The sequence below is a fragment of the Littorina saxatilis genome, linkage group LG1 (genome assembly GCF_037325665.1).
Source record: "Littorina saxatilis isolate snail1 linkage group LG1, US_GU_Lsax_2.0, whole genome shotgun sequence".
NCBI classification, from domain to species: Eukaryota; Metazoa; Mollusca; class Gastropoda; order Littorinimorpha; family Littorinidae; genus Littorina; species Littorina saxatilis.
Window position 1 is genome coordinate 6,819,029 of NC_090245.1, and position 21,010 is coordinate 6,840,038.

The following is a 21,010-nucleotide window of genomic DNA, read 5'->3' on the forward strand; positions in this document are numbered from 1 at the left end:
TTTTAGTGTAGCACTGTCTAAAATGTATTTGCACATCCACATTTAGGCTATTGCGCGCAAGAATGTATACATTTTTAAAAAGTAAATTTAGAAAAAAAGAAACATAATAGCAATAGAGACTGTCTGCAGTGCCACTTTTCAGTGTGGACAATGTTTTTTGACACAAACTCTGACCGCGTCACGGAGTGAGAGTCAGAAATGAGTTCCAGGGCTCACAAGAAAGAGCAAACTGGTTGCATGCTTGTGATTATTTGTTTGAGCTTACCAATTCTTAGCTTGGCCTAACAGGGTAGCAATTTGCCTTAAAACATAGCATGCTATGCTAAATGCGTAACATTGTCAGCTATGTGATCAAAAGACTTTGGAAAAGGACTCACTTTGCGGCCTGTTCTTCCAGCCTCTCTTGTCTTTTTTGCATCTTCTTTGCCAGCTGAAAAACAAAACAAAGCAAAAATAAAACAATCACATTAAGATCCATTTCATAAACTGAATTTACATCAATCTCTCAGCAAAAAAAAGGAACTTGACTTCTAAAACTTATTTAGACCACTCTGCATATTAAAAAACTCATATAATTTGTGAGAAAAAAACAACTTACCGCCATTTCACTCTTTTGGGCTATAGCCATGTTTTCAGCCATCTTCCTTTGAATTGTCAAACTCTAAAAACAAATACACAACAAAATTGATGGTAAAAATGTCATTTATCGAGACAAAAATGAACATGTTTTGTCTCACTAATAGAGAACCAACGGCATCAAAAGCCACCTACAATGTTTAAATCAGTCCACAATACTTACCATGCTTTTTATACAATAAAAGTTCAAGCAACTGACACATTCTCTTCTTTATTGTTAATTTTCTCGCGTGTGTCTTCGGAGCAAGCTTCTGGACAATTTGTCAGATAAGTTTATTTTCTGAATTATAAGTGTTTGTCTGTCTGTCCACTTGCAAGACCACTGAGTCAAAGGTCAATGAGCGTAACGATTTGCTTTGTTATAAATATAACGTTCCAATAACATACCTTTCTTGTTTTTGATTCTCTAATGTAAGCTTCCTACATCATGATTCTTTCCTTTTTCCAAACAAGAACCCAACAGCATGTTCACATGAACACATGCACATCCTAGAAAAAATACTGCAACAAAAAGTGACAACAAGATCAAGTCAACAGTACTGACCAGGTTAAAAGCACCAGGATGATGTTTGTTCATGCGTGCCATACGAGCCCTGTAGGCTGTCATCAACTGTTGATTTTTGATGTACGCCAGTTCCATTGGTGTCATATTCCGCCTCCTGTGAAAAAGTTGTTTCACAGTGCTTGTTCCTTATCATGGAACTTGCTGAATAAGTACAGTGGAACCCCTCTTTTAAGTCATACAAAAATCTGGGGGGAAAATCAGGTCTTAAAAAGGAGGGAGTCTTAAAAGGGAGGTAAACTGACACAGGTTATGAACAGACAATCTGAAAAGCAAGGTCTTGAAAGCGGGTAAGTCTTAAATTGGGGGGTTTTCTTCTTTCTTCTTCTTCTGCGTTCGTAGGCTGAAACTCCCATGTACACTCGTGGTTTTTTTGCACGAGTGGAATTTTACGTGTATGACCGTTTTTTTACCCCGCCATTTAGGCAGCCATACGCCATTTTCGGAGGAGGGGGGTCTTAAAAAGGAGGTTCCACTGTAGACAAATAAACATTCTGATACGCTCATGAAAATGAAATTTGTTCTTTATATAGTGCAGTAACAATGTTGAATATACCTCTTAACAGTCTAAAAAAAACCAAATAAATGTATGATTTCTGTTAAAATCAACAAAAATGTTTGCAATAAATGACCAATCTGAATTTGTTAGGAAAATAAGAAAGTGTTCTTTTTGAACATGTCTTACTTCCCTTCCGTTGTCCACCAACAGTGATACAGAAACTTGTGTTACACAGGAAATGTTTGCAAATGACACTGGTCAGCTGCAGCTTTAACGAACCTGGCAAAAGTGTTGACAGAGGGCTCAGGAGGTAATGGAGGCACTGCTGCAAAGGGTTTGGGTTTGGACGCGATGACTCTCCTTTCCTCCATGGGGGATTTCTGCACTGCAGGTCTCTGGTTAGAGCCTGCAATGACAAACTTTGTATAATAGTCTTGTCAAAAATTCTAATTTCAAAGGAATGAGTTCTACACAGCTTGCCCATGTCTAGTTTTGTTGAAGCAGACAAAACAGTTAAAAAGAATATTTATTTTGTGTTGCCAGGTGATGTCGAAATTACATGTACTGCAGCCACATCATTGTATTGCATGTTGTACTGTGCTGATTTCAACTAAAAGCAGAAACCTAAAAGAAGAGTTTGTTTGTTTGTTTGTTTGTTTGCTTAACGCCCAGCCGACGACGAAGGGCCATATCAGGGCGGTGCTGCTTTGACATATAACGTGCGCCACACACAAGACAGAAGTCGCAGCACAGGCTTCATGTCTCACCCAGTCACATTATTCTGACACCAGACCTTCTTCTTCTTCTGCGTTCGTGGGCTGAAACTCCCACGTACACTCGTGTTTTTTGCACGAGTGGAATTTTACGTGTATGACCGTTTTTTACCCCGCCATTTAGGCAGCCATACGCCGTTTTCGGAGGAAGTATGCTGGGTATTTTCGTGTTTCTATAACCCACCGAACTCTGACATGGATTACAGGATCTTTTTCGTGCGCACTTGGTTTTGTGCTTGCGTGTACACACGGGGGTGTTCGGACACCGAGGAGAGTCTGCACACAAAGTTGACTCTGAGAAATAAATCTCTCGCCGAACGTGGGGACGAACTCACGCTGACAGCGGCCAACTGGATACAAATCCAGCGCGCTACCGACTGAGCTACATCCCCGCCCTCGGCGTTAGTAGTAATTCAGTCTTAAATTAAAGGATCTCAAAACAGATTTTTTATTTATTTCATTTTTTATTTCTTTTGCTTCTGTTTTTCATCCCAAGAAACTCAACAAAACTGATATTGCAGCCACATACAATGTATCAAAACAGAGATATCAGTGTACCGTAATTCTGTGCCAGCCACTCACCTATTTTGTCCACCAGGGTGGCCACTCGTTCAATGCACTGCTGCGCCAGCTTCACTTGCTTGGTGACTTGCTTGTTGACCACAACTTCACCCTCTGGGGCACGACAGAGAAATACAAGACAGGCACTCTTGACCACAGTGAAGCAGGAGCTTCGACACTAACAACGACAGTTCACCAGGGTAAAACTTACTAAAAGAGGTCAGTTATGCTCTAACTAAATGATTGAAAAGAATCTTCTTTAAACACGCACACATGCATGCACGCACGCATGTAGAATAGACCATTATTTTAAATAACTCTGTCAGTATTGTCAGCGGTCTAGAGGAGTAGGACCCCTTGTATCGCAGTCAGATTTTTTCACAACACTTCCAGAGCTCCGCCCCCGCAATTGGGCATCAACTCCGATGTGTATGCCATGCAGCGCACTCACAATATGATACCCTTTTCTTTCGAAAATCAGCATTCACGAGTTCATCGAAGTTCAGAATTTGGACAGGATCGCTGGCACGTATCCCAACGTGTTTTGATTGAGGTCACATGGGTCTGGCTTGAGGTCACATGAGTTTATGAAAACACACGTGCTTATTGAACACTTCCAGTGATCAGCAAGCCATCCGTGGCGATTTCTGGCTCGGATGATTGTACTTTCGAAAGAAAATAGTATCATATCTAGCGCACACCACATAGCATACACATCACATTCAGTTGCTCGTCCCAATCGGAGGATAGAGCTGATTGGAAGTCAGTGTCGAACACGCTCCCCATGTTGTGAAAATCTGACTGCGGTACAGGGGCTCCTAATCCTCCAGACCGCAGAAAATCCTGCCCGAGTTATTTCCGGAAAACGTCTATTGCCTAGTACTCCCAAATCACTTTCCTCAGTTCCTTCCTTACTCAGTTAAAGTAGTGTAATTTAAAAAAAAAACCACTTAAGGGATACTTTAACCCAAATTAAGGAAAAAATAAGACAGAGAGTTAAGACTTGCTAGCAGACAATGATGTGTATGACCACAATAGGGTTAGCTAAAAAATGAATTATTGAAATTCATGAAGCCGGTCAAATGTTCTATTCATGTTGATGAGGTCACAACATTTAATGTCCTATTCACCAAAATCTGTTGCAATATCCCTGTACTTGACTGAATGATTTAACGAGAGCTGAGGGTGAGGCTTGTTTTACTTGCTGTCAGAGCGCACAGCAATGAAAAAGCCACCAGCTGTGTGTGTAGTACGGAGTGTGTAGTATGGTAAGGGGTAGCGTAACAAAACACTCAGGTACGTACCTTTTTGATAAGACTTTATTTGACGGCCAACCCATACAATTTAAACCCAAACCTAAAATAAAAATGGCGTAACCATTACAGCTGCCATGCAAAATATGTTCAAGTGTACACTCCAAAATTTTTACAATAAAGAATAATTCCATATTATGCAAACATACATACCACTGTCTCTGACAGACTGTTGCAGGCTGCAAGTGATGCATAAAATGCAGTCCAAGTACTTTACATATGCCTCCTGTGTGTGAGAAAAGGTATTAAGACTCATCAAACATCCAAAACCTCTCTAATTATAAGAGCCTAAGTATGGATGCATGTCTGTTAAATTTTTAGCAAGTGTACCTAGCAGTTTGTGAGTGCGGAAACTTATTCCTACCAATGACGCAACAGGCTGAACAACGGTTCAACCCCTTGATTTCCACAAAACTTTGGCATTTGAAAAAAAAGAGCTCCCATCAAAAATCTTTATTTTGTTAAATTTAAAATGTTAATCAAAATGTTTCTTAGCTTAACATGTTCATTCTGTCACTCAACGGGTGAATGGAAAAACCATTTCCTTAGAAGACCAGAACCATGACTCCTTAAGTTAACAAAAAACAATGGAATTGAAAGTGAAAACATAATCTTACCTTGTCATGACAGTCCTTGTCCAGACGGAGTGCATCATTGATGTTTCTCATCACCGATACTAGTGACTGATCCATCTTTGTTGGAAGGTTGTTCTCTCACACCTGGGTAATGCAAACTACAATGCTTAGTATATAATGTCATGGGGGTGGGGGTGCGGCGGATAAGTACATGCAGGGGCAGGGTTTCATTTACTAGTGCGCCCTGCGCCATTGGCGCATTAAATCTGAAAATGTTCCATCACAATTCCCTTCAATGCGTCAAAGGGCGCATTGAGATTACATGCCACTGCGCCACCAAATGTACACTTTACATCGGATCACACACACACACACACACACACACACACACACACACAGATAACACAATATAGCGGCTAATTCTCAGATGGCACCATATTCCACTATCAGGCTATGATTGCTAAATTTTGCTGACGATGTACTTAGTCAGCTGACTGCCGTTTATTTTCTTCACGAATGCCCAAAACAAAACAATGTTTTGAACGGAAACCAATTACAACAAGAAGAGCAAACGCTCGATCGAGTCACTTTCGCAGTTCTGAATATTATATGAGGCATCAGATGGACAGGAAGAAATTGCTATTCACAACACAATGCGTCACGTTCACATAAAATTTGAGCCCGGTCACTTTTATAGTTTCCGAGAAAAGCCCAACGTTAAGTTGTGTGTTGCCGAACAGAAAAGGCTAGTTATCTCCCTTGTTTTTCTGATAACGTTCGTAAAAGGCTACAGATGTAAATACTTTGATGTAAAGAATAATCCTACAAAGTTTCAATCACATCCGATGAACTTTGTCAAAGATATAAAATGTCTAATTTTTCCTTTGACGCTGACCTGTGACCTTGAAAAAGGTCAAAGGTCAACGAAACCATCGTTAAAGTGTAGAGGTCATTGGAGGTCACGACTAAACAAAATATGAGCCCGATCGCTTTGATAGTTTCCGAGAAAAGTCCAACGTTAAGGTGGTGTCTACGGACGGCCGGCCGCCGGCCGGACAGACTAACACTGACCGATTACATAGAGTCACTTTTTCTCAAGTGACTCAAAAATTATAGCTGCCAGAGTGGTTTCTCACTCTCTCAGCGTTTGCGTCCGCCGGTTCGTGATAGTTTCTGAGTCAGTCAGTGCTTTTGATTTGGATATGGAAGAGGGGGTTTATGACATCTGTATGGAAAATGAAACAATGCAGTGATGGTGTGACTATATAACAGCAAAGGATGATTTAGTTTTACTGGTGTTATTCTTCAAACACATGTTTCCTAGTCATGGTACACGACTCTCAGTCCAGAACACTCACAAGTTGGACACACATCAGTGACAGTCTGTTTTCGTTCTACTGGTGTTCTGCCATTCTTATTTTTGTTCTAGTCAACTTTGATAGAATCTGTCACAATGTTATGTGACAGTGTCGACACTTTAGTGTTTAGATCAGACCAGTGTGTTTATGTTTTATTGATGTTTACCAGTCATGTTTCCCAAAGATTGTCAAGATTTGCACAAGATTGGAAGAGTTTTATTGTTTTACTTTCAAGAAATTTAAGTTAAAGGTTTGAACAAGTTTCAGAGAATTGGTGTAAATTTTAGTTATATTTGCAGAGTTAATTGTTTTAGTTGCAGTATGCAACATATGTTCGGTATGTCCTAAGACAATGATTGTATTGGTGTTCCCCTCTTGTGCTTCAATGTTACGGCGACTTTCGATGAGCCAAAATAATAGCCGAAAGTTTTCCGAAATGTCCTAACGCTCTCTGACAGTTTCGGCCAAATGTCCCAACATGAAAATTTCTAGCAACACCCCTGACATGTATATTTTTTGACACAACACGAATTTCTCATTGACTTAAAGAAATTGATGTCATATTTCTCCTCCTACGAATGCACTGTTTTGTAAAATATATAACATGTAGGCCTATCAATTCTGAATCTAATGTGAATTTATGATATTGACAAAAGTGAGCTTCAAACTCAAAGCATTCGTGAATGATTTCGTTGAAATCTTACTCTGCAATTACCCAACCTTTTGAACAGCTTCTACACCAGTCTTGTCAAACTTTAGAAATATGTATACAGTCCACGACTGTTAATATAAAGGTTTGATGAAATTTGTTTTTCAACGATCAGCACAAAACAATTTCTAACTAATAATTGCCTGGGTGGCCGTCTGCTATCAAAGGCGTGCAAGTTGCTTCCCTTGATTGCCCGTCCCTTCCGCAAACAATACGGACTTAGCCGAGCAACATGAATAACAAAATATTAAAAACATATTTGTTTCACATCAATATTATGGTTAAACACATTTATCAATACTCGGTTAGCTGTGGAAAATCTTTCACAACGATTGAAAAAATAAAACTTTACTTTCTGGGCGGAAACGACCGAATCAAGCGTTGCTTGTCAAAATGGCGGACGACGAGGATATCACGCTCGATGGCAAGACCTTATCAGACCTTCGTGTAGTTGATTTGAAGAAAGAACTCGATCAAAGAGGTCTTTCAAAGGTTGGGAGCAAAGCTCAGTTGACCGATCGTCTAAAAGCGGTAAGATTTGATGTTTTGGATTCTTCTGATCACACGTTTCTAAGGATGCTGTAAATGGGACAGTAAAGCATCGTCGGTTGTTGCTCGAGCAAAGTTCACTGACGTGGATTCCATACGAAGCTAAACACGATTGATCACAACATTTGTGCTCATAAACGTAACGGATATGATGATTTGCGATTTCCAGATTCAGTCTATCAGTTGATAATCGTAGAGACATTTAGAAAGTTGTGCCCTTAGCGTTTTTGCGTTTCTAGTCCATGGTTGTTTTTTTGGGGAAACATAATTTTACGTCATTATAATTTTGTGTACCAATCCCTGGCTGTGGAAATACCTTACAACTGTAAACGTCATATTCAAATATAAATTAAAATTATTGTTAATATTGAGGTTGTATCTTATTTTCCAGCAACTGTTGTTGGATAAACGCCACAACGAGCCCGAAGCATCATCAGGAGAAGATGGTGAGTTATCTCCCTGTAATTCTTGAATCGAGCCTACTTTCTGCCGACCCAGTGTTTTCCTTATGCGCTCCGACCCAGCGTTAACCTCATGCGTTTATGTGTCTGTGAGTTGTTGTGTGTAAGACTAGGAGAGAGATAAAACATATGTCACAAGAGAAAATGTTGGACTTGGTTCACACCTGAGCATGGGTTTATAATTATCTTTATATAAACAAAATATAAATAATACTAATAGTAATAATTTATAATTATAAAAAGTTTCATACAACCTTACCCGCCCTGTTTATTTGTTTTTGACCATGTTACTGTAGTGTAACCTCAAAGGACAGTACTGCAGACTGGTATAGCAATTTAAATGCTATTGCATGCAGTGTATGTATGTTAGCACAGTTGTTTAAATTATCCAAAGGGTTATGGTTAATTTTATATTACTGTAGTGTATCATACATGTATTCATAAATTTACTAGATTTGCTCTTATTAATTGCACTGTAAGCTGGTAGGAGAAGAACAATTTGTGTTGAGAATCATTTACAAGGTATGATTATTATAATTTATATTTTGCCATTTCACTTTCAGCTAAAGCACCCAACATTGCAGTAAGTATCTTTTTTTGTTTACCATTCAAATATTTAGTATTTGCAATTGCATACACTTTTTTGTTTAGCTCAGTTTAGCAACCCTGACCCCGAAACTAGTTTGTCGCTATCAGTTCATTGTGAGTAGCTGAGTTGGACTCCTGGTTCTTTTGAATGTTTCGTTTTCTTCTGATTTAAACATTCATATAAGGCCAAATAAAAATATTTGTTGGTTTAGGGTAACCCGACCTACCATATTTATTCCCGCCGACCCTAAAACTTTTTTTTCATTTCTCAAAAACAACTGTTGGCACATTTTGCAACCATACCGGGACTAAGGGGAGTAACCTCCTTTAAAATCAACTAAATTTCAGGGAGAGATAAAAAGCTGACCTCTTTATTGGTCACCTTACCCTAAACGAACATATATTTTTATTTGGCCAATTTAACCTTTCTTATTGATGTTTTTGAAATGTTAGCAGTCTATCTGTTTCGGATTTAGGAATAACAGAAATGACTTCAGTATTTCTGCCAGTCGGAAAAGCTGATTTATTTTTTAACATTTAATCAAATTAATGATTTATTTTGTGCATAGGAATTAATTATAACTTCCACTTCCAGGGACCAAAATCTTTACATGCACATGAAGAAAAATGTTCTTGTGCGGTGAGATCTGTTAAGACTTAAATAAAAGATATTTAAACATTTTTATCTTTAATGCTCTTTGAGATGAATGTTTTCCGAATTGTGAATGTTTTACTCCCAAATGTCACACAAAATGTCAATTCTGACCCATGAATCACACAAATAACACTTCATCAGAAGAAGAAAAAAAACAAGAAAAAACTACTGATCTTTTATTTTTTAACAGAGGACTTCAAAAAGAAAATTATATAAAACCTTGTAAAGAAGCTTCGGGCAGGGATGTAGCTCAGTCGGTAGCGTGCTGGATTTGTATCCAGTTGGCCGCTGTCAGCGTGAGTTCGTCCCCACGTTCGGTGAGAGATTTATTTGTCAGAGTCAACTTTGTGTGCAGACTCTCCTCGGTGTCCGAACACCCCCGCAAGCACAAGACCAAGTGCGCACGAAAAAGATCCTGTAATCCATGTCGGAGTTCGGTGGGTTATAGAAACACGAAAATACCCAGCATGCTTCCTCCGAAAACGGCGTATGGCTGCCTAAATGGCGGGGTACAAAACGGTCATACACTTCCACTCGTGGAAAAAAACAAACACGAGTGTACGTGGGAGTTTCAGCCCACGAACGCAGAAGAAGAAGTAAAGAAGCTTATTAATGTTGTGCCACTGCAATCTCAGCCCATAAGTACCAAGAATGACACATGTTAGACCTATTAGTACACAACAGCCAGAGTTCTGACTAATTGGCATGTTAATATTAACTTTCTTCCTGTCCTTATTTGTTCTAGCTACAAGATGAGGTCACAGGACCAAATGACTTTATTAAGCAATACCTGGCGCAGCAGCAGCTTAACCTGGAGATGCAGATGCAGGTGAAAAAGAAAATCCATGGTAAGACACTAGTGCACTCTGTCAGTGTCTGCGCTTGTATCACTTTCTTGCTTTTTTTCTCTCCCAATTTCCAGTTGTTTTATATATTATATATATGACCAGGCAGAAAGGGAAGAATCACAACAATGAACATCTGTTGTGTAAAGATAATACACTATCTGAGACATATGTTTGACACTGAAAGTTTGTGTTGTGTTTGATTGTCACATGCACAGTCACTTGCTGCAAGCACAACCATTAGTGTGTTAGTTGTTACTGTTTGTTGCATGATACGCTGTGTGGGTTTGTCTCCAAATCTGCCTGCAGTGTTGCAAAAACATGCACAAAAGTACCTAGCTCTGTTACAAACAATTTACAACCCAGCTGCTATTTTTGATTCACTTTGGTAATCAGTGAGTGGTAATGGTTAGGCCAAAAAAAAAAATTGTCTGTTTAGGGTAACCCGACCGACCCTATCGATTTGGCGCCGACCCAAAAACTTTTTTTTGATTTCAAAAAAAAAAAGAAAAAAAAAGAGGTAAAAATGCTAAAAAGAGACATTTGGCGTTTCATTTACACACACACACACACAAAAAAAAAAAAAAAAAAAAACCTACCTACCTACCGACCCTACTTTTTTTGGTCATGTTACCCTAAACAGACATTTTTTTTTTTTGGCCTTAGTGTTTAGATAATAAATGAAAGAATGGGCCTGGCACACTGAAGTGTTCCCCTGATGTAATTGAAGCTAGAGCTTTGAAACTTTTAACACTGTTAGTTTCATGACCTCCAAACATTGACCAAGTCTGGCATACCTTTTTCAAATTCTAAGATCACAGCAGGGTCTTTGGTTAAAAAATCTTGTGTTTATGCTATTTTTAATGTTCTTATTAAAGGCACACTCAGCTTCACGTAAACCATCAGTTTCTAGTCACAGACACTGTCAGGCTTTTACACACAGTACAAACATCTTTTCGTTTAAACACTCACTGCTTGAGAACATCCTAGATGCCCTCCGTAAAGAGCAAGCATTTTTCAAAGAATTTATTTTTGCGTGGTCAGCCGGATGAGACAAACCGGACGCCTTGTTTTAGTGCTAGACCTAACTTTTGAAATCTAAATAATAAATTGACAGCTTGTCACACAAACATTCTTAAAATAATTGGCATAATTGATGTTTGTGAGTCACATATTATGTATCAAATAAAAAAGGAATGAATAAAGAAATGATTCAAAAACAAAGTTTACTGTATGAAATTAATAAAAGACGTGTTTTGGAATATTTTGAGTGTGAAAGTGCGTGTTCGTCTTCACTGCCTCTCGCGGTCATTTTCGCGTCACTCTTAGCCGACGACCAGTTCATTTTAAACTGCTCGGATTCATTGGTGGGCTGTGATATTTTGCAACCAATCGGAGAAAGCCTTACATCTTTCCCATACAAAAAAACCGCGAACCACCGGAAACTACATCTCCGTCAGCATGTAGGTGAATATTACTCGTGTGAGATTCACTAAAATTTAGTCTGAAAACTTACATCGGCATACACGGTTAAAATGCAGTTTATAAAACATTAACTTCTGTTTCATTTAAGCCAAAAATCAAAAGAATCGAGCGAGAAATGACTTATTCCCAACGATTATGCTGCGCAAAACTGGACCCGAAAAATGCGAAACTCGGTCGATCAAAAGCCTGAAGAGGTTGCGATTTCGGCTCGCTCAAAGCAAAGTGATTTCGAACTAAAATGACCATATCTCGAGAACTACTGCACTGATTTAAATAAAACAAATTGCTATGTGCTCAGAATGTTAATCTCTTTAAAATGGGGTGTTTCTTGTCATTCAACCATTAATTTCAAAATTTCATGTCATTGCCACAGCAATCATGTAATTAGTTACTACGGGGACACAATCAGGCGATCCAGGGCAGGGCGTGAGCTCAGTCAGTGTTGAATTTCAAGATCAATACATGTACTATGATTTGAGTTATTGTGTCAACTACTTGTGAGAAGGAAGGCGTTTTTAATGTCAAGATAAAACTATCTCACAATCTACATGCTTGGCTTAGTCCTTTTAATGCTTGCAATTGGTGATATTCATTTGTCAAATAAAGGTAATTTTTCCACAAGAAGTCTTGGTTATGGTTTTACAGTTGTACTTGTAATAACAAAGTTTTCCTTCACTGTTGTTAATAAGTGATGTTCCCTTGTGTATCTTTTGAGCAGTCCTGTCTCTTTGTATGTTATTGTAACTGCACTACTTTGCTGGTTGCCAGCATTTTCTTTTCCAATTCCCTTCAGATCAGTAGATACTCTGCATTTAATGTTTTCACTGGGAATCGGTGCTTCAGTTTGTACCTGTTAGTATGCTAGGTCAGAGAATGACAGAGGCATGCACCAGGTACCTACACCTTCTGGAAATGAACTATGACATTCCAGCAAGTGGATATAGGGATTTGCAATTTGGGATGAATTCAGTACAATGGATGTGTTCAGTACAATGGATGTAAAGTATTGTCTCAATGTCTTTGTGTTAGAATGAGACTTGATAAATTTCAATGTGCACATCCACAATACTTTGTAACAGCAACTTTGCCGGTCTACTAACTTACTCACACACAAAATCGTGAATGCAGTTGATGATTTGATGTCGGGTATGATGCATTTGTTTTGAGACCTAAAGTATGTTGTTTTGTGCATAATATATTACATAGAGAATACTACATGGCTTGCTGTGTTGTACCAGATTTACACGAGTTGTTTTTTAAAATATTGAACAGCGAGCGAAAGCGAGCTGTTCACTATTTGAAAAAGCAACGAGTGTAAATCTGGTACGAAACAGCAAATCATGTAGTATTCTGTTTACCCTACATACTGTACTTACATGTATTTTACTGAAAATGTCCTGCAGTTGAGGCAGCTAAATTGAAGATGCTTGTTTTGGAACCTCGATCTCTTCTAAAGCATCGTGCAATCTATTACGTCAAAGCAAAGAAACGTCACTCTGAAAGTGTGGCTTGACGTGTTAGTTCTAAAAATTCGAGGGTAATTAGCGAGCGCAATTTTTTTTCCCTATAATGACGTTTGTCTCGTTGACTTTATCATCATACGCAGTGGAAAAACGGGTCCCTGCCAGACTTGCTTGACATGACCTCATTTACATGATATACACACGTGTGATTTGAACGATAATTATCTCACGTGTGTCTCTCAGGTATGTAGGATAAATGTATTTATACATCCTCAAAGGTATACTCAAATGGCATTCATTGATTCAAAAGTGTGACATCAGCACTGCTCCATTTTCAAGTTTCATGCACTTGCCTACAAGAACAATGTTGCATTAGTTGAGAAGAGAAAAATGTTCCCCAAAACATGATTGAAACCAAAGAAAAGCTATTCCCTTTTGAGTTTAGAAGTACATGTACATACATGTTATTGAATATAACCCTTTGCAGAAGTTACTTTTGGCCCCATGTGCAACTTTTGTGGAAAGAATGAAGTAAACAACACATACTGATTTTACTAAAGAAGAAAATTGCACCCTTTATCAGTTTATGGACTAAACATCAATTGAAGGTTTTGAAAAATATGCGTGTATCCGTGGTACACTTGAAGGATTTTGTGATCTCGCATGGTTTCCTTTCTGTCTGTAATGCATGCCGGCTGACAACAAGCAAACATCTCCAGCCACTTGAAATTGTGTTGTCCTGAATAGTTCTTTCTTTCTTTATTTGGTGTTTAACGTCGTTTTCATCCATGAAGGTTATATCGCGACGGGGGGGGGGGGGATCCTGAATAGTGCTCACTGGAAATTTCTATGCATGACCAATAGACGATGTTTGGAAATAATTCTGTTGGGTTTGTATGGGTTATGAAAGAGTGAATACCCTTGCTTTTATTGAATCAAGCTATCCACACACGCTCCTCTCCATATGTTTCATACACCCCTTCGCTAGTGACTGGTCGATTATGTTACAAGGGAAAGTAGAAAATTTTAAAAGTAAATATACTTACCCGAATCACATATAGCATTGACACAGTCTGAGATGCTAAGGTCTGAAAAGGCTACCCATCTAACATTTGTAAAGGGAAGCAACCCCATCACCAAAAGGGCTAAAAATAGCCATGGTAATGAGCACATACTCTGGGAGTTACCTCCCATTGGTGTGTACTACGTCACTACCCCTATCACCACGTGTCCAAGATCATACGCCTTTAAAGAAACTAAAAAAACATAAGCGGGGTAGGTGGGAGGGCATAAACTATGTGATTCGGGTAAGTATATTAATCAAATGAAAATTTACTTTTAAAGTTTTTGATTAAATTACATATTCTTACTCCGAATCACATATAGCAGATAGCTTCAACAAGGCGGTGGGAAAGAAAAATCTAAAAAACAACTTGCGAGAAGAGACCCCAAGCCCTGGATTAAATGAACCCGAGCCGATTAGAGGGGAAAGACAATCTGCCCCCCCCCCCCCCCCCCTTCTATTGTAAGAAAATACCAATGCCCGACAAGGGCTGTGAGATAGAGGTCAGCTCAAGAGAAGAGTGACCGATCTCCACCCAAAGAGAGAGAGAGACACCTGAGTACAAGGTACCAGAGTCCAACTCGATGGGAACAACTCAATAAAGAGCATAAGCATTCCTAAAGTTCCAAGAACGTGAAGAAACGCTCACCCTCCAAGGCACGCTGTACTGCTTCTCTGCGTTAGAGTCCAATCTAACCAAGGCAAGAATCATAGTACTCCTGGGTAGTGAAAGAAAAAACCTGACTGCGATCTTTGACATCGTCACCCATAAAGCATGCTTGAGAAGGGTGCTGTAACCAGCAGTCTTGCTGCCCTCAAAAGAGATGGTCACCAGTTATCCTCTACCCATTCATGCGAAAGCAGAGAGAGATAGTACGAGGAAGCAGCTAATTACAATTGTGCATAAGCAACCATAAGTGCGGAAGTCACAGCGGTCGAAGCCTGGTGTGACCGGTGACCATGAACAAAATGGCTAAAGCCATAGTGTCCGCAGTTCAGTCTGCTTGTGGGTAATTGAAAGTGAATCGCTGGGTTGGAAAGACTCGTCAGCCCTGATAGGCAGCTTTCCTAGGAGAAGGACACTCGGAAGTCAAACCCGGCCAGATGAGGGCCGATAACCGTGAGAGGAAACTTGTCTAGGACAAGGAAAAGTCCAAAATCACACCCACGAAGGCCAACCGAAGACGGAAGACACTGACCTTCAGGGTGAGGTGAGAACCGAGTGTCTACGCATCACCGACAAATATGGTTGTGTCTACATCATTAATCGTCGAACGCTGAAGAAGAAGAAGAAAGTGAATCAAGAACCCTAAACAAAACAAGACTGGTAAGCATAGACGGAAAACCGTGAAGCCGACCAGAACGCGTCTGTCTACCTCTGAAAGACTGAGGGCCAGACGCAGAGATCAACGGGCAAACGCCGTAGTCATTGTTGTCTGTGGTAGAAGGGTGACTGTAAAATGAAACCCGACCTAACGGAAGTCGTTCTGACTCACCTCATGCTCAGGAAGAGGGTGAAGAAAGAAAGATTAAAAATCCGCAGTCACAGGAACCGGAAATGCCATAGTCACACAGCGAAATGCAAGAGACAATTACACAGGCTGAGGCTGAGAGCCGTGATGCCCGAAGGACAGCCATTGTTCCGAAGTACCCACCGTACGCAGGTAAACGAAAGAAACGAAAGTTTCAGCTGCCAAAAAAGATGCTGGGCTATGAGCCCACAGCAAAGAAACCGGAACATTAGCTAGCCCTCTGCCAGAAGGAGAGGACGAGCCAAAACTGAGAGAGATGGTAAGCCACAAAGGATGACTCCTCAAACCTACATTGCCAAAGACAATGCCCCCTCAGAAAATCTGTATGTTACCTCCGAGGCCAACTCAAGCGCACCTTAACTTTGGACGAAACACCAGAACAAGTCTGATCGCTAGAGAAAGACAGAGTCAGACTCGGCGAAAGACAAACAAGGACTACATAGGTCAGTCGTTGTTTCTAAGAAAACCCTGACGTAACTATGACGTCGGTAAGGGAAACAACCTCTCCGACTAGCCGGAAGTGCGACAGAAGCAGCAGCCCGTGGCTGAAACGACTGTTACACTGACTGAGGCCGGAACCCAGTATACCCGAAGGCCAGCCCTAGATCCGACCAGAAGAGACCTCAGCGGGTGCTCGAGCTGGTGGACCTAGTTCGCTGTGTTAAAATCAGACTGATGCATAAGAATGAAAATATGCACCCGTCAGATCGATTGAAGTCGCCCGACCTCACAGTCCCACAATCCATTGGCTGTGTAAAGAGACCACCCCGGGCACTTCCCGCCATCACTAAAGTGAAGGGCGGAAGGTGGGGTGAGATCGGGAGCACTTCGTTGGAGGTGGGGCTTGCCGTTAGAGAAGCCCCTCCCCCTTCCCGAAGCAGTTCTTTTCTCGTACCACGAAAACCAGGATGAGCTTGCCCTTAGGCTGCCAGTTTGGGTTGAGCAGAGGACTGGGCCTGCTTCTGCTTCTGTTGAGTAGGCTTGCTCTGTTTCAACCCTTGTAGAGAGAAGTCGGAGAACTGATGTCCTCTGTTCAACTGGATCTCCTTTTGTCTAGCGTCAAGCGCCAAATGACCAAAAAGAGATCACTCTACCACCGGAGATGCTCTCAAGGTGTTTCTCGTACCTGATCCGTGAACTGAGAGTGCGAGAAGAAAAAATCCCTCCGACACCAAACTGCGTGAGCATAGTGAAGGGAGGATAGTAGCATCTGCTCTTCATTCACCCTAGAAAAGGCTGAACGAAGAGTGAAGACGTCATCAGCATCCTGATCTACACTGAGTGTGAACAGATCGAGCTAATCGGTCATAGACCAAAAGAGTTCTGATGATCGTCTCCGAAAGGATGCAAGTTCCAAAAACTGACATCCTATCTCCTCTGAAGAGACATGGGTGTGTTCTGGTACTGACACAACCGAGTCCCTAATAATCTGTTTTACCAGCAGAGGAAGCAATTCCTGCGTCACCAGTAAAGGTGACCGCGGAAGAGCAAAGGACGAAAGCAAGTTCCGACTAGAGTTAGGCAAGTTGAACTTCCAAAACACAGAAGGAACAAAAGAGAAGCCTGTGTAGCCGTAGCTAGCCAAGGCTGAGCCTGTTTCGGATCTTGCCTTGAGGAACAAGAAGAGGGACAGAAGGAATACCACTTCAGGCATGAGATGGCTTCGCCAAAACCTGCGAAAGGTGGTGTGCCACAGAAGGGGACTCTTCGAACCGGAAGCAGGAATCCTCCTCCTTTGCGGAACAGAAGTCCGACATCGCCGAAGGGGCAACCAAAGAGGAAGTCGAAACAGCTGATGCACCTTCCGGAAAATAACGGGAAAAAACTTCCGCCGCAGCTCCAAGAGCAACCTGAGCTTTGACGGAAATCCCGAATATGTCTGTTCGCTAGCCACAGACTGAACGTCAGAGTGGTCGAGCGAAGGACAAGGACCGAAGTCACAGTCACCAGTGGCGGAAACGATGCACGGGATAACCGGAAACCCGCGTACCCGGACATCATCTTGACTAAGACTTATACCCTGACTGGTGTGAGGGTAAGGAAAAGCTTAGTGAACATTCGAAGGCGACGGAACTGAATGGACGGAAGCCACCCCACCCGAAGGGTGAAGCGACGACTGCCCGCCGAGGTGAACCTGAATGCCCGAAGGCCGGCCGCTGTTCCTCACTCACCGACATCCGTACGGAAGACCAGGAAGAGGAACAGTGTATCCGGACGAAGCCGGAAATGCAACCGACGAAGCCGCAAAATGCGGAAACGAGGATTGCGTAGACCGAGGCTGGAAGCCATAAAGCCCGGAGGCAAGTCTCCGGTCAACCCCAGCACTGACCACGGAGTGAACAAGTGGTGGGGGACCTATGCTTCCGGTGGGAACCGGAAGCGCAGCAGCCGAAAACGGCTGCCGCCCCTGTTCTGAAACGCCTGAGCCCACGGGGGGGAACATCGACGAAAAGTCAGCAACTACATCAACATTCTTGTCAAAATAATGACCAAAAAGGAAAGAGCTCACCAACTAACGAAGCAGAAGGCAAGTAAGACAGGTAAGTGGCCGGTGGGTGTCAAACAAACAGCACAGCCACGAGAGAGCCAAACAATCAACAACCTTCTCTCAAGAGCTGAAAAAGTCCAATGATCTTGGACATGTGGTGATAAGGGTAGTGACGTAGTACACACCAATGGGAGGTAACTCCCAGAGTATGTGCTCATTACCATGGCTATTTTTAGCCCTTTTGGTGATGGGGTTGCTTCCCTTTAAAAATGTTAGACGGGTAGCCTTTTCAGACCTTAGCATCTCAGACTGTGTCAATGCTATGTGATTCGGAGTAAGAATATGTAATTTAATTTACATTTTCCCACGTGACATTATAGGCCAGTCAGTAGCGAGGTGTCTCACACACGCTGACAGGAGCCCATGTAGATAGTTTGACTCAACAAAAGCAAGGGTATTCACTCTTTCACAACCCATACAAACCTTAGACCTGGGAACCCATACTATTTAGTATGCATGGTTGTCTAGATTTCGATCAGTACGTTCAGTGGAGAGGAAAAAAAACAAGAAAAAATTCTTATCTACTTTTCTTTACAAGCGCATCCCGAGGCCGATCCAGTATTTTGACACATGATCACAGTTTTTGGCAGCAAACTTTGAAAGAAGAATTTGTTTTAAATGTATTGGTAAACTTAATTAATGGTGCGAGGGACACCTGTGAATCATGTTTGAGTAATGGATGTTCAAATGCTGCGTGGAGTACACTCAATTTTTTTTCTTTCTTTCTTTATTTGGTGTTTAACGTTGTTTTCAACCACGAAGGTTATATCGCGACGGGGGAGAGGGGATAGGGCCACTTGTCAATTGTTTCTTGTTCACAAAAGCACTAATCAAAAATTTGCTCCAGGGGCTTGCAACGTAGTACAATATATTACCTTACTGGGAGAATGCAAGTTTCCAGTACAAAGGACTTAACATTTCTTACATACTGCTTGACTAAAATCTTTACAAAAATTGACTATATTCTATACAAGAAACACTAAACAGGGTAAAAGAAGAAACAGAATCCGTTGGTAGCATCGGGTAAATTCTTCCCCCTAACCCGCGGGGGGTCTCATTTTTCTGAAAATACATCAAATTTGTTTGAGAATACTCAAAGTGCAAAACAGGGTTTCCCAGGTTTGAAACCTGACAGAGTTATTTATTTTGATGGGTGGAATATCCCCATGGTCAAGACAGTGGCCATACATGTGGAAGGTACAGTGTTGGAATCCCTGCTTTCCTGAGACGTATGTGCCTTATCCCCCTTTGTGTGAATCCACAAGCACCAGACCAAGTACACACAGGAAAGATCCTGTAATCCACGACACAGAGTTACAGAAACACAAAAATACCCAGCATGCATTCCCCCGAAAATGGCAAGGCAAAATGGCCATACACGTAAATGTCCACTCATGCTAAAAAAAACCACATTCAGCCCTGAAAGTCCTACAAATGGTGTACTTGTCTTTGGCTAGTGATTCTGAAATTTACTACCCAGAGAGCAAACTTTACGAGCCTGAAACCAACAATTTGTTTCAGCAGTTTACTCGCATTTGGCGAGTAGAGGAACATTTTGACACGCCAGTTACATGTTTCTACTTGCCATGGCAAGTAATATACTCGCCACTTTCTGGCCTGATATTGACATGGGAGTTGCAGTGCACAAACACAGAAGAAGAAATATGCAGGGTTACGAAATTTTATAGGAACACTTGCCCTTCTGAGAAAGTTTAAAGAATGCTGTCTTCTTTTGTGACATGACTGGTTAGGTCTGTAAAGTGACAATGTTCACATATATTGATATGCAACTTGTGTGTATTCATGCTGGCATTGTGGATTGTTAATAGAACTAGTAGGGAATGTTTATAATCTTCACACTTTGGGAAAGTATTTCCATACTGACAGTGCTTTCTTCTTGATAATAATGTTGCTAGATAAGCTCCGATTAAGGCCTAAAAAAAAAATAGGTGTGGATACGGTAACCCGACCTACCCTATTTTTAGGGGCCGATCCTATAACTTTTTATTACATTTGTCAAACAAAAAAACAAAAAAAACCGAGTGCAAAAAACGCAATGAAAGCGAAAGCGCCTGTTTCAGCTACTAGGTACTGCCCTGCCTTTGATCTGGCCGCACACACAGATTTCCACTCTGTTAAACTCGGTCACTGACCGGTCACTGACCCCGATGCAGGAAGTGTTTCCTCTTTCAGATATGACAGGGGAACCACCTCTCATGGTAAAAACTGGGTCATTGACCCCTGGGAAGAAGGTCGTGTCTTTTAACAAGGCCACCCAGCTATCACAATGCCTTTGGTCACTGACCGGTCACTGACCCCGATGCAGGAAGTGTTTCCTCTCTCAGATATGACAGGGGAACCACCTCTCATGGCAAAAACTGGGTCATTTTGGTGGGCCCTATTGGCCCCCTGGTCCAATGGGTGACTGGATTACAATTTTTTTTTAAAAAGAAGGGGGTGCGTCTTAGATAACAAAGCGCCTTGTCACCCGGAAAGTACGGTAGGTTTAATTTGTACACATTAGAAAAAAAAGTTTAAAAAAAAAAAAAAGTGATTGCCTACCTACCTACCCTATTTTTTTTGGCTATGTTACCGTAACCACACCTATTTTTTTTTTTTGCCTAATAATCACATTCACAGATTTAATTGCAGAATATTTTGTCACATGCAGTTGAGGTAATCTTTTCTTTAAGAAAAAAAGGCTCAGTTATCAATGATAAACCTGGGTAGCCAATTTCTGTGCTGCTTAGGTGTTTCGTGTGTGTTTTTTTTATTGTTGTTGATTTAGTTTTTTGTTTCTTACTAGTTGGGCAGGATTTTTCCTCAAATTTGCTA

At 41.1% G+C, this 21,010-nt stretch overlaps 2 protein-coding genes across 5 annotated transcripts in view; one reads left to right on the forward strand and one right to left on the reverse strand.

Moving 5' to 3' along the window:
• Window positions 1-21,010, reverse strand: part of LOC138960275 (VPS9 domain-containing protein 1-like) — a 35,482-nt gene that overhangs the window by 13,942 nt on the left and 530 nt on the right. Inside the window, exons 2-8 of the mRNA XM_070332101.1 lie at window positions 4,962-5,063; window positions 4,498-4,570; window positions 3,053-3,145; window positions 1,977-2,103; window positions 1,181-1,295; window positions 599-661; window positions 378-430 (exon numbers count right to left, since the gene is read on the reverse strand). Of these exons, the coding sequence (XP_070188202.1) occupies window positions 378-430; window positions 599-661; window positions 1,181-1,295; window positions 1,977-2,103; window positions 3,053-3,145; window positions 4,498-4,570; window positions 4,962-5,036 (599 nt within the window). The 5' untranslated portion in view covers window positions 5,037-5,063. The remainder of the gene's footprint in view (window positions 1-377; window positions 431-598; window positions 662-1,180; window positions 1,296-1,976; window positions 2,104-3,052; window positions 3,146-4,497; window positions 4,571-4,961; window positions 5,064-21,010) is intronic.
• The window catches only part of LOC138960251 (apoptotic chromatin condensation inducer in the nucleus-like), a 41,620-nt gene continuing 27,970 nt past the window's right edge, over window positions 7,361-21,010 (forward strand). For all 4 annotated transcript variants that reach the window (XM_070332067.1, XM_070332083.1, XM_070332075.1 and 1 more), the window contains exons 1-4: window positions 7,361-7,517; window positions 7,927-7,981; window positions 8,560-8,579; window positions 9,985-10,087. In XM_070332067.1, coding sequence (XP_070188168.1) covers window positions 7,380-7,517; window positions 7,927-7,981; window positions 8,560-8,579; window positions 9,985-10,087 — 316 coding nt within the window. In that variant the 5' untranslated portion in view covers window positions 7,361-7,379. The remainder of the gene's footprint in view (window positions 7,518-7,926; window positions 7,982-8,559; window positions 8,580-9,984; window positions 10,088-21,010) is intronic.